The following is a 15324-nucleotide window of genomic DNA, read 5'->3' as shown; positions in this document are numbered from 1 at the left end:
CAAAAAAAGTAAAAGAGAAGATTTAGTCCTTTTTAACAGCATAAAGATGATAATATGAACAAATTTCCACAAGAAATGGGAGTTTGAAAGGAACAGCATCTAAATAATACATTTAGTGTGGGCACACTTGATGATGAAAATTCCCCTTACCTCCTTTCCCCCTCCTGTGTTCTGTAGGTGCTTTTATAGAATCCATGGAAATTCTCAGACAGGTTGGCAGCATAGGTGATGATAACTGTGTACACGGACCCAGCAAGGAGCGGCTGGGCAGTCAGCAGTGCAACTTGCTCATGAGCAGAATATTCCATGAGCTTCAGTGGTTCTTCAGGCAGCATCTCTTCAGCTCCTCTCCTGAGGGTGGCCTTAGATATTTGCAGCTGGTGACTATGCATGATAATGGTGCTGGTGGGCTGGCTAACTGTGATTTCTACTTCTGTTTTCCCCCAGAAAGTCAGAGTGCTAAGGTTTGCATGGATCATGAGATCATAATGAATTGGGGTGATATACTCAGGAAGTCGCATATTATTCCAAGGGAATGAGGCCCCATTACTAGCTTTTGGAGATGCTGTGTCACTGTTCTGACAACAAGAAGGAGAAGACACAGCTAAAAAGGTCAATACTAGGGAAAGAAGAGAGGGCATGCTTGCAAGTGACTATTTGAGGACACCACCTTCTTGCTCAAATTACCTACAGGCACAATGAAAACAAAATATAGAAAACCAAAAATAATAGTCAGTAGTATTCAATGTCATTATGACAGCATGTCAAAATGCATCATCAGACACAGATAGAATGTTCCAAAAGTTCCAGATATTTAAAATCACCTTCCTTTTGCCATTGGGAGCTCTCTTCATTGTGCTTATTTTTACTTGGACGCCCTCAACTGTGTATATCTGGGTAGCCTAAAATTTGTTACATAAAGTAGGCTGGCCCTCAACTTGTTTCTCTGCCTCTGTCTGTTAATACAGGAATTGCAGGCACAACTGGCTTCAGACCCACTGGAAAGAATCATTTGACTTTGAAATTTTAACTCGATTTTAGTTAAACTAAGATGCTAGAATAAAATAGCAAAGTAGTAGGACAAATTCTACAAAAAAAAGAGGAACTATTAGAGTGTCTAGAGTAGCTCAATAAATGGACATTTGGGGATAAAACAGGCAAGAGTGGTCAGGCAGAGCACCATTGTTCATACACATTCAGTCTCAGGGGAGTCCTGTTGTGCTCCATTGCCCTGGAATTAGAAACTTGCACTGCTGCTGCCATTTCTACAATGATGCCCTACAAGAGCTTCACCAGCTTTAAAGTTCATTTATCTGAACTGAAATGAGGTGTCCACAACACTAATCAGGGGGAAGAAACAACAAGAACTAGACTGTTCAGCTTCTGCAGTCAGAGACCAGTCTTGCAGCTCAGCAATGCTAAGAAGATAGAGAGGATATTGATCATTCAAGTAGGAATAGAAAGCACAACACAGAGTAGTGGAGCATTTTAATAACAACAATAATAGTTTGGTATTGGTATTGGGAAGAATACAGCCATTTACAAAACAAAAGAGTAAGTCTAGCTGCAGTGCAAGGCCAGCATCTAATTATAGCCCAGAAGGACATGTTAGATTTGGAAAGAAGCATGAAATTCAAAGTGCTGTGTGTGAGGTAAGCAAGTCATGAGCTCACTTCTTTTGGAAGACATAACATGGAGGAAGAATTGGTATTGTCTCCCATCCAAGTGCTTAACAGGTCTAACCCTGCTTAGATTCCTAGATCAGATGAAATCAGGTAAGTTAAGGGTAATATGACCATAGCCTGTACAACTCCTGTGGAATGAAGGGTATTCCAGAGAGACTTGTGGGAAAATGACTAACCCAAAAGAACATATATAGATTTGCTTACAGCCTACTGGAAGTAATGCCACAGCCTATACATTTTTGCTGTATACAAATGTCATGGGATATAAAGATTATATGAACTTTATGATTGCTTGAAATCTATCCTCCAGAATCAAGCATAGTTCATTATCCTACACACACCCATTTCTATCAGTTTTCCAAGGCTTCCTAAGAGAAGAGCTCAAGAGAATGGTTGTAATTCTCTCAGACTTCTCTGGCTGCTGGATATTTGAACTACATTAGAAATGGGGATCCCTAAAGCTGATCATGTCCCATTGGCCCAAGACAGAAGAAAGTGATATGAATGTGGCAGGTTCAAACAGACAAGTACTTTGTAAATCCCTGGCACTCTCCAGCAGCTCAGAAGATGAAAAAGCTACAAGTGTTTTTGAGTTGACAGAAAGGATCATGAGCAGCTGGTGTGGTAAGGCCTCATACTAAGAACTTAGCACAAATGAGCTAGGGAGATTATACCTGTGTTTGAAGGCTTCAATACCAGGAAAAGACAGAACAAATGTCAATGCTTATCTATGGAAAGTCAGTGGGTATATGAAACAATTTCCCATAAGTATTTGGTCTTTCCTAAAAAGTAAACTATCTGCCTTATATTTGTACCTTATTTGAGGGAATAAGTTTAACATTATCAATAGGTATTAAATGCCACTGAATTTTGTGTTCAGCTTAACTCGGCGTAGAGTTATGGCATTTTAGTGAACTAATTTTTTTCACCTGTATTTTTCTCTTTTCTAAAAAGGGCCAGAGAACTGTGTCCTTTTATCTGGTGATCCACAGGCACTCAGTGGATGTTTGGAACCGAGTCACTGAGATGCAGAGTCTTCATCACCAGACTGGAAAACATCTCCAAAGAAGTTATCAAAGGCTCCTCTTCTCCCTAGACTGTTGAGCCAGGTAATTAGGCTCTCCATCCCCTGTAGGTTGATGTCATTATACAGGTGAGGGCTGGCACAAGTTAGGTCAAGGCCATGATTGGACAGGTTAAAAAAATACAATTCTTAAATATTAAAACTTGACAATAGCTCTGCCATATTCCCTCAACCTTCATTTTGTAGCTTTTAACCATACCTTGACCTATTCTTCCTTGCCCTGGCAAAAACAATTTGTTGTTGTGCTGTGTCAGGAGCCTTATGGACTTTGGAGATTCCTTAGCCTCCTTGTCCCTAGACTCACCCTAGCAGCTTAAAGTCAAGCAGTGCTGTTTTGTCAAGATAGCCTGAATGTTGCAAAGGATGTAAATGTTGAAAATGCACCTATTTGTTGTTTTTCCCTATATAAAAACTGGTTCTGGGGACTGTCTGGGGTCACGGCTCTGGATCCTGACTCCTGGCTGCATCCCTGATTAAAATCAGTCTTGGAGTGTACATCCAATAAACTATCCACACCTGAATGAAATTGGTGTTTTAGTGGTTTGTGTGGCTATTTCTGGAACACAATAACTTTTGAAGGGAGAAAGAATTGTGGGTTCATTTATTAACATGTTTAACTTTGATATCTAAAAGAAAACTCCCAAATAAAATTTCTAGGGGGCACTCTTAGCACAGATATGTCATAGCACTCCAGGCTGTTTTAATTTTAAGAACATTGTAAAATACTTTCCTTTTTCATGTGATGAAATGGAAGTTATCCATTGTTAATGTGTGGTACCTTCTATTACCTAACTTACTTCAAGCCAGAGAGTTTGCCATTTTAGAAATCTTATTAAAGCTGTCTGTGATGCTTCTGATTTCTCATGCTCCTTGGGAAAGTTAAAGGTAATTGTTTGGATGATTTCCCACTTGTATTAGGGCACTGAATGTAAAGCAATCTATGCTTTCAAACTTCCCACAGTATAATCCAAAGTTAACATGCACTGAAAATGACTCATCATGTCTGACAAAATATTTCAATGTAGAGTTAAAACTATGTAAATATACTAGAATTTTCCTCTTGGGTCCACCTTAAAAAGCTACCCATTCAAGGTACATTTCCAAATCTAATCAGGAAAGGGGAGGAGGTGGGAGCTTTGACAACTGGCCAATTTAAAAAGCTTTTAAACTGTTGACCATATATGGAGCTGACAGGAATTCTGGTTTTCAAAAGAAAACACAGTATTTCTTTCCAAATCCGGGTTACCCAAAGAACTGTCACCAAAAGTTTAACAAAGTGTGTTCTAGTGCTCCTTTCCTTCCTCTTAGGAAATTAACCATTCCAGCAACATACCAGAAAAGACACTCATTTTGCTCAAACAACCTCAAAGAAAGCTTTCTTTATAAAGGCTACATGCAGCCATGGGATCATGGAAACAGGATCCGGAGCAGGATCTGGATCAGGATTAGGATCCGGATGCGGAAGAGGAGGGAGAATGGGAGTGGCTATGGGGGTGGGGGTGGGGTGGAGGCAGATTCGGCACCGCACTGAGTACTGGAGCAAAAGAAGGAGCCTTCCGGACACTCCCTGCCCTCCCCAGCGCTTCCGCTTATGTGGGAACAACACCCTCAAGGTGTTCTCTACAGGCTGCCCGGGAGATCCGCCCAGCCCTCCCTGGTCGCCATTAGGCTTTAGTGGAATGGAGCGCTGGCCAGTCTCCAGCAGTTAGGCGGAGCGTGGTCAGCTCCTGCAAGCTGCCTACCAGGCGGGCCGGCCTGCAGCGTACTACCACGACCCTGCGCTCCTAGGCGCGCTCGGACTCCAGCCCCGGACCCACTGCGCCGGTCCTGCCCGCGCCACCCCCACCCCTACCCTCAGCCGCCGCTGGGGCCCGTTTGCCAGAGCCCACACTCAGCTGCCCACAGTCCGGTACCGCGCGAGCCTAGCATTCCACCCTGCTGGACGGAGCCGCCTCACCTTCAGCACCGCCGCCAGTCTAGCCGCCCGGGATCGAAAGTGAAAGTGAAGCTGGGCGCAAGGGCACGTGGGGCCAAAGCGGGCCGCAGGCGCGCGTCATCACCTGCTAAGGCGCTAAAAGAGAGCAAGCGCAAGGGCGCGGTCTAGCCAGGGCTACCAGGACTCAAAGTTAGGGACCCTGATAGGGAATGAATTCTCCAAGGTTGGCCGTGCACTAGGCAGGGAGGCACACCCACCAGAACATGGACTGTTTCTCCTCTTCTTAGTGTATTTGATTTGTTTGCTAACTTCACTAAGGAAAGAAATGCAGCAATGTGCAAAGTTAGTGCTCAACAAGGTATTCAGACTGCCTTGGCCTGCCAAACTTGGAGGGACACCCATTGGATGCAAAAGATGTTCTCAGTGAGCTTGAGAGTCTTGCCCCACCCCCAAAAGATACAATCCCGGAAGTCAAATTCTGAGTGTTCTGAGGTTGAGGATTAGAGATACTCCGGGACTTCTCTACCCCTAAAAAAGAAAAGACATTGCACTACGGAGGATATGTATGCATGTATGTATGTATGTATGTATGTATGTATGTATGTATGTATGTATGATTTTCGACACAGGATTTCTCTGTGCAGCCCTGTCTTGGAACTCATACTGTAGATCAGTCTGGCCTCGAACTCACAGAGATCTGACCAAAGATGTGTGTTACCACTACCAGGCAATGTTAGATGGCTCAGTGGTTAAGAACCTGCTGCTCTTCCCAGAAACTACAGGATAGCTCACAACCCTTTATAAAGGGATCTAATGCCCTGACATGTAGGTACACATGCAACATGCCTACATTTAAATAAATAAATAAACAAACAAACAAATTTAAAGACAATTTTGCACAGAAGTAATAAAACACATATTCTAGTCCCTGTTCAAATATTATCCTGGCTGCTCCCCAGGCTTTTGCTCAGGCTTAGTTCTCAGTCTCCTGCCCACTAAGAACTTGGCATGCAAACCTCTGAGCATTGTTACTCAACACTGTTTTCAATGCTTCTTTTTTTTTTTTTTGCAAAAAATATGTACCACAAGGGACATCTTTATTATAAAAATAAATATCCCAACCCCAGATTCAAATAGAAAAGAATTATGGGAAATATTTTATTAAAATTCAGCAGAATTGTGAGAGTTTCAGAATCTGGCAATTTCTGTGATAATGTGATGGTTGGCATTACTGTGCTTTTGAAGTCCCCAAGCATCTCTAAGAACTCCCAGCTACCTTAGCTTGTTCAGGGCCTTGCATTGCATTATTTTACATTTTATTTTTATGTAATGGTTTCCCTTTTGTTACTAGTAAACTTTCCTTTGCCATCATTCAGTCTGTCTTTCCCCTCTCCACTTCTTCATAAGTCTTGTGGGTGCTAGGCATGTGGTACTCAACCATTGAACTATACACATAGCCATAAAGACATTTCTTGAAGATCAGTATAGCAGAAGCAAATAGAGCAGAAGGAGCTGATATAGAAAGTCTCCTAAAAATACAGGAGGAAATAGGTTCCTCTGTGAACTGGCAGGAAGGAGCTGGCCAGCGGCGAGGAGAGCACACTGCAGTGTGCACTGAGCTGTGCACTCTGGCTCCGAGAGTTACACTGGCTGTGCTTTCATGTTTAGAATCAAAGAGCAGTGCAGAGTGTAAGCATGGATCTGGAAGCATTCACCTCCAGTTTTAAAGCAGTACCTGGGACTTGGCTGATCTTGGACTTCAGATTTTATGTTGTTATAGAGTCTATGAAATCAAAACTAAGAAAACTGCCAAACTTAGTAATTGTCAGAGGGAAGAGAAAAGGTACCAAGTTGATGACTTACCTACCCATTACATAGTATATTGAATGCAAGCCACAGCTTACTTGCTTGCTCATTCTCTATCTTTCTATCTCCCTCCCCATAACAGAAAAAGCTACATTTATCCATTCATTTCTTGATTCCTGCTACATGTGTGTAACTGTCTTAGTTAATATTCTATAACTGTGAAAAGACACCATGATCAAGCAAAACACACACACACACACACACACACACACACACACACACACACACACACACCCCACAGCATTGAATTGGAGGCTTGCTTACAGTTCCATTGTCACCATGGCAGGAAGTATGGTAGCAGGCTTAGCAGGCATGGTGTTAGAGCAGTGAAGAATGGCATCCTGGTCTACAGACAGATAGGGAGAAACTGAACTTGGTGCTGACTTTTGAAGCCTCAAAGCCCTGCCCTAGAGACACACTTTCTCCAACAAGGCCACACCTCCTAGTCCTTTCAAATAATGTCACTCCTTAGTAACTGGGCATTTAAATATATGACTCTGTGGGACCATTCTTACTTATTCAACAACCACAGTAACCCACAGGCTTCTCAGTCCTAAAATTCAAATTTGAAAATACTATTGAAAATGAATAATAATAAAGCTTTCTTGATATGCTTTAATAAAAAAATGACACTTTTTTTTCGTTCTTACCTTTTATTTTAAAGCAAATTCAGTAATACTGACTTTATAATTAAGCCAGCATGAATCTTGAGACAGATTTTATTTATAGCATTAGAGTCAAAAGGCTTTCAAAATGTACTCTTAGCGTACAGTCCAGCTCTCTAAGCCAACCAGGACGTGTCTCCAACATCTGTGTCCATTTGTCTGAATTGGAGGGTGAAAACAAATGCTAGAGCTCTGTGAACAATGTGAGCTACTGTCACATTTTTCAACACTGCGAATGGAACCTAGAGTTATAGGATAATCTTCAAGCAAGTGTACAAATTCTGAGCTCTGTTCTCAGCCCTACCTTACTGCCTCTCCATATTTTTTGTATATTTTATGTATTTACATTTCAAATGTTATCCCCTTTCCCAATTCACCCTCCCCCATCCCCTCTACCCCTGCTTCTATGAGGATGCTCCCACTCCCACCCACCCATTCCCACCGCAACACCCTGGCATTCCCCTACACTGGAGAAAAGAAGCTTCACAGGACCATGGGCTTTTCCTCCTATTGATGCCAGACCATGCCATCCTCTGCTACATATGTCAGTGGAGCCATGGGTCTATCCATGTGTACTCTGTGGGTGGTGGTTTAGTCCCTGGGAGCTCTGGAGGGTCTGGTTGGTTGACATTGTTGTTCTTTCTATGGAGTTGCCAACACCTTCAACTCCTTCGGTCCTTTCTCTAACTCTCCATTTGGGATCCCCATGCAAGTCAGATGGTTAGCTGCAAGCACCTCATCTGTATCAATAAGGTTCTGGCAGAACTTCTCAGGAGACATCCATGTCAGGCTCCTGTCAGCAAGCACTTCTTGGCATCAGAAATGGTGACTGGGTTTGGTGGCTGCATATGGGATGGAACTCCATGGGGCAGTCTCTAGATGGCCTTTCCTTCAGAGTCTGCTCTACACTTTGTCCCTGTATTTCCTGAGTATTTTGTTCCCCCTTCTAAGAAGGACTTAAGAATCCACATTTTGGTCCATCTTTTAAAAAATGACACTTTTTATAAGACAAATTTCAACTTTAAAAAAAATCTATACCATTGTAGTTATCATCAGAAAAAGAGAAATAGGTATAGATTAAAAAGATAGATTAAAAGAAAGAATATTTTAAAGAAGGCTACTAAGTTCATAAGAACCAGTCATTTTATCTAAATGTTATAGTTTGAAAGTGGTCATATGTAATCTAGGTCACTGGATCCTCATTATAAAAAGGTTAAAGCCCACAGCCAAACAGTGGATGGATCCTGGGGACTCTTATGAGCAAATACAAGGAAGGACTGAGGGCCCTGAAGGGGATAGGAACTCCACAGAAAAACCAACCTGAACCCTTGGGGCTCTCAAGAGTCTAAACCACCAACCAAAGAACATTCACAGACTAGACCTAGGCCTCCCTGCTCATATGTAGCAAACGTGCAGTTTGACCTTCATGTGGGTCCTGACCAACTGGAACCTGGGCTATCTCAAAACCTGTACGTGGCCTATATTGTCTGGCCTCAGTGAGAGAAGAAATGCATAGCCTCACAGAGACTTGAAGTGCAGGGGTTGGGGAGTTTGGGGGGGATAAGGAAATGGAGTTCCCAGGAGGGGCCCACCCACTCAGAGGAGAAGGAGAAGGAGGAAGAAGAAAGGATTGTGGGAGAGGGTGACTAGGAGGGAGGCAGTGAGCAGGATGTAAAGTGAATAAGTAAAACAAACAAAAAAGGGTTGAAGCAATATTTTTCTAGAATGAAGAAATATGGGGGAGGGGTTGAAATGGCGGGTGCAGTCTCATATAGGAGATGGATTTAAAGGTATGCTAATTCAAAGGAAAACAGAAGGAACAAACAAACCCTAGGAGGCCTCTGTTATGGTCCATCTTGTCAATCTGGCTAGCGTGATAATTTGGATGAGGATGATCTTCATGTGCTTATACACTTGAATTCTTGATCCTAAATTGATAGAACTGTTTGGAAGGATTAGGAGGTGTGGTCTTGTTGGAGAAAGCATGTTACAAGGAGTGAGCACTCTCTGTCTCATAATTGTTGTCTCAAGATGCTTCAGCACTGTGCCTGTGTGCCTGATGTCATGCTCCCTGCCATAATGATCAGGGACTCGCCTTCTGAAACTGTAAAGCACCAATAAACTCTTCTGTAAGTTTCCTTGGTCATGATATATTCACAGCAATAGAAAATTAACTAAGACTGCTGGATTGAGAATTGCCTGGGACAGGAGCAGCACATCTCAATTTAAGAGAAAATTGACTAAAGGGGAAATGATCTGTCCTGATGGGATTATTCCATCAAGTAAGTATTAGGATGGGATCAAAGGGGAGCACCTAGAAATAAGATATTTTATTTCCTTCTATCATGTCTTCCCTGCCATGATAGACTGAAACATCTAAAGTTGAATACAAATAGTAATAATAATGATAATAATAATAATAATAATAATAATCCTACAAGTTGTTTTCCAAGGTCTTAGTAACACACTGTGGGATTCAGTTGTGCTAATTAGGTATACTGTTGGACTTTGCAGTCAAGATAGACATTATATTATTTTCTAATTCACCCAAGTGGATCCAGGCATTAAGAAGAGTTCCAGTCATCTTGAGAGAGCACCATAAAAGGAAGAAGTGGATGCTAGCCATGGTAAGAATCACATGTGTTGTGGTAAATCTCCAAACCCAATAAGTCTGTGCAAAGAACACACAACTCAGTTATAATATTTTAAGTTGAATGCCTTGGTTGGGCAGATTTACCACTATACATTCCCTAACTATGAAATCTCTTGCTATTTGTGGCTTCTTCAGATCATGTTTTTGTCCATCTTCCTTCCATCTCCTCTTCCTCCATCTTCTCCTGTCTCCTTGTCTCCTGCTCTCCTTCTTCTCTTCCCCTCTCTAAAACCTCTCATTCCACCTTTCCCTTCCACTGCCCAATCACAGGCTCTAGCCTTTTTTTGACCCTATAAAAAGGGAAAAGGTTTACATGAAATCACCTGAGTATGTGATCCACTTCTTGTTGGGGAAGCTCCTTTTGAGGAAGCATAATTAACATCAAAAACAGCACCAGGGCAGTCCACAACATTTTCCCCTTTTTCTCCAATTAAAAGGATCTTTTCTCTCATATAAATTGAGCACAAGTATTACAGTTAATAATTTATAAAGTATAAGATATACTCAACACCTAGTCTATCAATTTTGTCAATTTTGATAAAGCACTCTACCATCTATTCTAATTTAAAAGTCTTGTAATTTTACACTTGAATTATGTCTTGGTTTTAGCTTGTCTACTATCATCTCTCTCAATGCTAAAGAGTTTGAGTTGGCTGTGAGACTACAGCCAGTCTTCAACCTTGTCAGAAATCCAAGAATGACTTTAATATTACTTGAAAATATAGGAAGCACAAAACATAGCTTCCAAAATTTCACCAATTTGTAGTGACAGCTGACTACCATGACAGTCTCTTTAAAAAAAATATGTTGGAGTATTAGTCTTCAGCTCTTTGGCCCAGGATCATCTAACAGACCTCCATAATGCAGACTTTTTAAGGACTGTATTTGCAGACCTGTTAGTTGACTACTCCACATAATATGTCCTTTTTCTGGACAGTATTTGTGTTTGTAATGAACTGAGGCAATTCTTGCCTAGTGGCTTTCTCAGCATAACTGGAGCAACTATATTGATGCTCAATTTCTTCTTTGAATCCAAGAAAGGGGTGCTGTCAGGAGTAGGCATGTATCTAGTCAAATGGTCTTTAATAAAGAAATGGCCATAAATGTTGTATTCTGTGGATTTCTAATGCTTTTGAGGATTGTCTATGCAAAGCATTTCTGAACTGTTATGCCTTGACTACTCTCAGTCATTTCTAATTGAAATATCTCCAAAGCACCCTTTTATAGTTATTTCAGAACCATGAGCTTGCTATCTGGCCCTTAACTCATATTGTTTAATCATCGAAAAACAGCATGTAGTAGCAGTTATAAAAGGACAGAGTCTAAGTTTTATATTCTTAAATGTGTTGCATATGCACAATGCCTAAGGGTAATAATATTAATCTCAATTTATTATCAATATAAGAAATTCATACCAATAAAATCCTTAAATCTGTATCAAAATAAATTCTGTAAAAATAGAAGAAATTATAATTTCAGCTTTATATCACTTATGAACATTTCTAACAATGGAAGATATGGCTATACAATGTTTTAAGAGTAAATTTGAAACCCTATCTCTATTTGTCTATTCTTTTAATTTCTATGTTATTACTATATCCCCCCTTTTCTTTTCCAAACCCCTCTGCTTTACCTAAGAAAGAAGGATAGAAAAGATGAAAGGAAAGGTAGAAATCCCTGAGTCTAAATTCTCTAGTTCCCTCCCTATCCAAAGCTATAACATTTGTATTCTTTAAAATGACAACATACCTATAATTCATAAAATAACCAGAACTATCCACCCCAACATAAGGGACTGGGACAATGATTTTCTTTTATCTCTTTCCAGATGAATTGGGATGAAGAATTCTCTCCTGGAGACCCAAAGGGAAATAGGAAAATTGGTTTGTCAAAGGAGAACTAGCTGGCATCCTTTGCCTTCCAGTCACTATGTGCTGAGAAAGTTTATTCCTTAGCTGACATCTTGACTATGACACTCTGAAAGACTGGATAGGCAAACTAGCTATTCAGAAAAAGTTCTGGAAGTAACTGTTTAAAAGAAACTGATTTGTTGTAGTTGAGGTAGAATCAAACAAGGAACTGGAATGGAAAGTCCCAGTCTCAGAATCACAGAGTGTGAATTTTGTCAAGGCTTCCTCTTCTCTTATCCTGCAATATACAAAACTTATAAGCAAGATGTTCTGTAAAGACATTCAAGTGGAGTGTGCAGGGTGCACATAATAGTTAATGAAGATCAATAAAGAAGGACCTTTCTTCAAAGGTTAGTTTTATTAATAAACAATAATAATGTCTTTTTGCCATGTGAAGGATGGCATAAACGAAACTTTACCATTCCTGTTTGACTTTCTCAAACTTTTATAGTTCTTCAGGGGGTCTCACCCTATTATATCAGATCCATATCACTCTGGATGAGATCAAGAGCCTCTTTTCCTTCCATGTCAACACAAAGTATTTTCTCCCAAAATAGTATATCTTTCGTCCAATAGCTGGAAATCATTAAGCATGTAGCTTGACCTCTCTTCCAGAGGAATTTTAATAAAATCACCAAACTCAAAATCACACTCTTTTTGATAATGAAAACAATTCAAAGCAATTAAAACCATCTAAACAAATATTATCTGTTGAGATAGTGCTTCTTGAATCTTGGGAGATTATTCAATTTTTAATAGCCCAAGAAGTCATAATTTGTTTTACAAGTGGACAATGCATTCCAAAATTAGTTACACCTTCAATAAATTTTCTTAGTTCTAAGACATCCATTGATTGTCATTTGAATTCCTGATAACACTGTGAATGATCATCATCTGGGGGTCTTTGATATATACTAACTGGATAAAATAAGTTCATTTTATAATAACCTTTGGTTGACTTTCTCTAATTTTATCTTCTGTCTCTACCTGAGTATTTTCCTTAATTGAAAATTTAAGAGACCTGCCTGGTGGACTCAAGACACACACTCACAGGAACATATGAAAGCCAGTGGACAGGAATAGTCACACATCTGAAAGCAGACCACTCTGTTGCCATAACTGGCTGAAGAAAACAGGAAAACAGGTCTGCAGCACTCCTGACACACAGGCCTATAGCACGGTCAAGCCACAGTCAGAAATAGAGGAACAAGGTAACACCAGAGACAACCTAATGGCAAGAGGCAAGTGCAGGAACCCAAGAAACAGAAACCAAAATATCATCAGAGCCCAATTCTCCCACCAAAGCAAACAATGAATATCCAAACGCACCAGAAAAGCAAGCTCTAGATTTAAAATCACATTTGATCATGATGATAGAGGACTTTAAGAAAGACATAAAGAACTCCCTTAGAGAAATGCAGGAAAACACAAGTAAACAAGTAGAAGACCTTAGAGAGGAAACACAAAAATCCCTGAAAGAAGTACAGGAAGCACAATCAAACAATTGAAGCAATTGAAAATGGAAATAGAAACAATAAAGAAAGCACAAAGGGAGACAACCCTGGATATAGAAAACCAAAGGAAGAGACAAGGAACCGTAGATACAAGCATCACCAACAGAATACAGGAGCAGAAGATTCCATAGAAATCATCAACACAACTGTCAAAGATAATGTAAAAGCGAAAAACTCCAAGCCCAAAACATACAGGAAATCCAGGACTCAATGAGAAGATCAAACCTAAGGATAATAGGTGTAGAAGAAAGTGAAGATTACTAACTCAAAGGACCAGTAAATATCTTCAACAAAATCATAGAAGAAAACTTCCCTAACCTAAAGAAAAAGATGCCTATAAACATATAAGAAGCCTACAGAACTCCACATAGATTGGACCAGTAGAGAAACTCCTACACATAATAGTCAAAGCACCAAATGCACAAAACAAAGAAAGAATATTAAAAGCAGTAAGGGGAAAAGGTCAAGTAACATATAAAGGCAGACCTATCAGAATCACACCAGACTTCTTACCAGAGACTATGAAAGCCAGAAGATCTTGGACAGATGTCATACAGACCCTAAGAGAACACAAATGCTAGCCCATGTTACTATATCAAGCAAAACGCTCAACTGACATAAATGGAGAAACCAAGATATTCCATGACAAAACCAAATTTACACAATATATTTCTACAAATCCACCCTACAAAGGATAATAAATGGTAAAGACCAACCCATGGAGGCAAGCTCACCCTAGAAAAAGCAAGAAACTAATCATTTTGCTGCAAAACAAAGAGAAGAAAAGCACACAAACATAATCTCACCTACAAATACGAATATAACAAGAAGCAACAATCACTATTCCTTAATATCTCTCAACATCAATGGACTCAAATCCCCAATAAAAAGACACAAATTAACAAACTGGATATGTAATGAGGATCCAGCATTTTTCTGCCTACAGGAAACACACCTCAGACACAAAGACAGACACTAACTCAGAGAAAAGGGCTGGAAAACAACTTTCCAGTGGTCTGAAAAAGCAAGCTGGAGTAGCCATTCTAATATCAAATAAAATTGATTTTCAATCAAAAGTCATCAAAAACTATAAGGAAGGACAATTCATATTCATCAAAGAAAAAAATCCACCAAAATGAACTCTCAATCCAAAACATCTATGCTCCAAATACAAGGGCACCTGCATACATAAAAGGAAACCTTACTAAAGCTCAAAACACACATTGCACCTCACACAATAATAGTAGGAGATTTCAATACACCACTCTCATCAATGGAATCAGATCATGGAAACAGAAATTAAACAGAGACATAGACAGACTAACCGAAGTTATGAACCGAATGGATTTAAGAGATATTTTGAGAACAAAAGGATAAAACAAAAGGATATACCTTATTCTCACTACCTCATGGTACTTTCTCCAAAACTGACTGTATAATCAGGCACAAAACAGGCCTCAACAGATACAGAAAGATAGAAATAATCCCATGCACCATATCAGACCACCATGGGCTAAAGCTGGTCTTAAATAACAATAAGGAAAGAACGCCTACATATACATGGAAATTGAACAATGCTCTACTCAATGAAAACCTGGTCAAGGAAAAAATAAAGAGAGTTATTAAAGACTACTTAGAATTTAATGAAAATGAAGACACAACATACCCAAACTTATGGGACACAATGAAAGCTGTGAAAATTCATAGCTCTGAGGGCCTGCAGAAAGACACAGGAGAGAGCATATATCAGCAGCTTGACAGCACACCTAAAATCTCTAGAACAAAAAGAAGCAAATACACCCAGGAGGAGTAGAGGGCAGGAAATAATCAAACTCGGAGTTGAAATCAATCAAGTAGAAACAAAAAGTACTAACTGAATTCACCAAGTAACAGATTCCGCTGGCGAAATTTTGATATATCTTGAAAAGTACACATATTACTAGAGCCTGCTAACGGGAATTACTTTATTTCACAAATAAACAGTGTTTCAGTTCGTTATAATGTTGCTGTA

The 15324-nt window shown here is 39.9% G+C and overlaps 1 protein-coding gene and 1 long non-coding RNA gene across 9 annotated transcripts in view; one reads left to right on the top strand and one right to left on the bottom strand.

Moving 5' to 3' along the window:
• The window catches only part of Erap1 (endoplasmic reticulum aminopeptidase 1), a 38823-nt gene extending 34056 nt beyond the window's left edge, over nucleotides 1–4767 (bottom strand). For 4 of the 7 annotated variants that reach the window (XM_087634803.1, XM_087634794.1, XM_087634817.1 and 1 more), the window contains 2 exon segments: nucleotides 4727–4767; nucleotides 151–687 (listed from right to left, as the gene is read on the bottom strand). In XM_087634803.1, the coding sequence (XP_087490929.1) occupies nucleotides 151–641 (491 nt within the window). In that variant the 5' untranslated portion in view covers nucleotides 642–687; nucleotides 4727–4767. 7 annotated transcript variants of the gene reach the window in all.
• Nucleotides 4282–15092, top strand: LOC102548635 (uncharacterized). 2 transcript variants are annotated; one of them, XR_015673344.1, is made up of 4 exons: nucleotides 4282–5268; nucleotides 9789–9863; nucleotides 11718–11795; nucleotides 12817–15092. It is a non-coding gene; the product is annotated as an uncharacterized LOC102548635 (long non-coding RNA). The 2 variants fall into 2 exon arrangements; XR_015673348.1 differs by lacking the exon at nucleotides 12817–15092 and having other exon boundaries at nucleotides 5172–5288; nucleotides 11718–12644.
• The last annotated feature ends 232 nt before the right edge of the window (nucleotides 15093–15324 follow it).

The sequence above is a fragment of the Rattus norvegicus genome, chromosome 2 (genome assembly GCF_021556685.1).
Source record: "Rattus norvegicus strain SHRSP/BbbUtx chromosome 2, alternate assembly SHRSP_T2T, whole genome shotgun sequence".
NCBI classification, from domain to species: Eukaryota; Metazoa; Chordata; class Mammalia; order Rodentia; family Muridae; genus Rattus; species Rattus norvegicus.
This window is presented reverse-complemented; position numbering and strand designations above follow the sequence as displayed.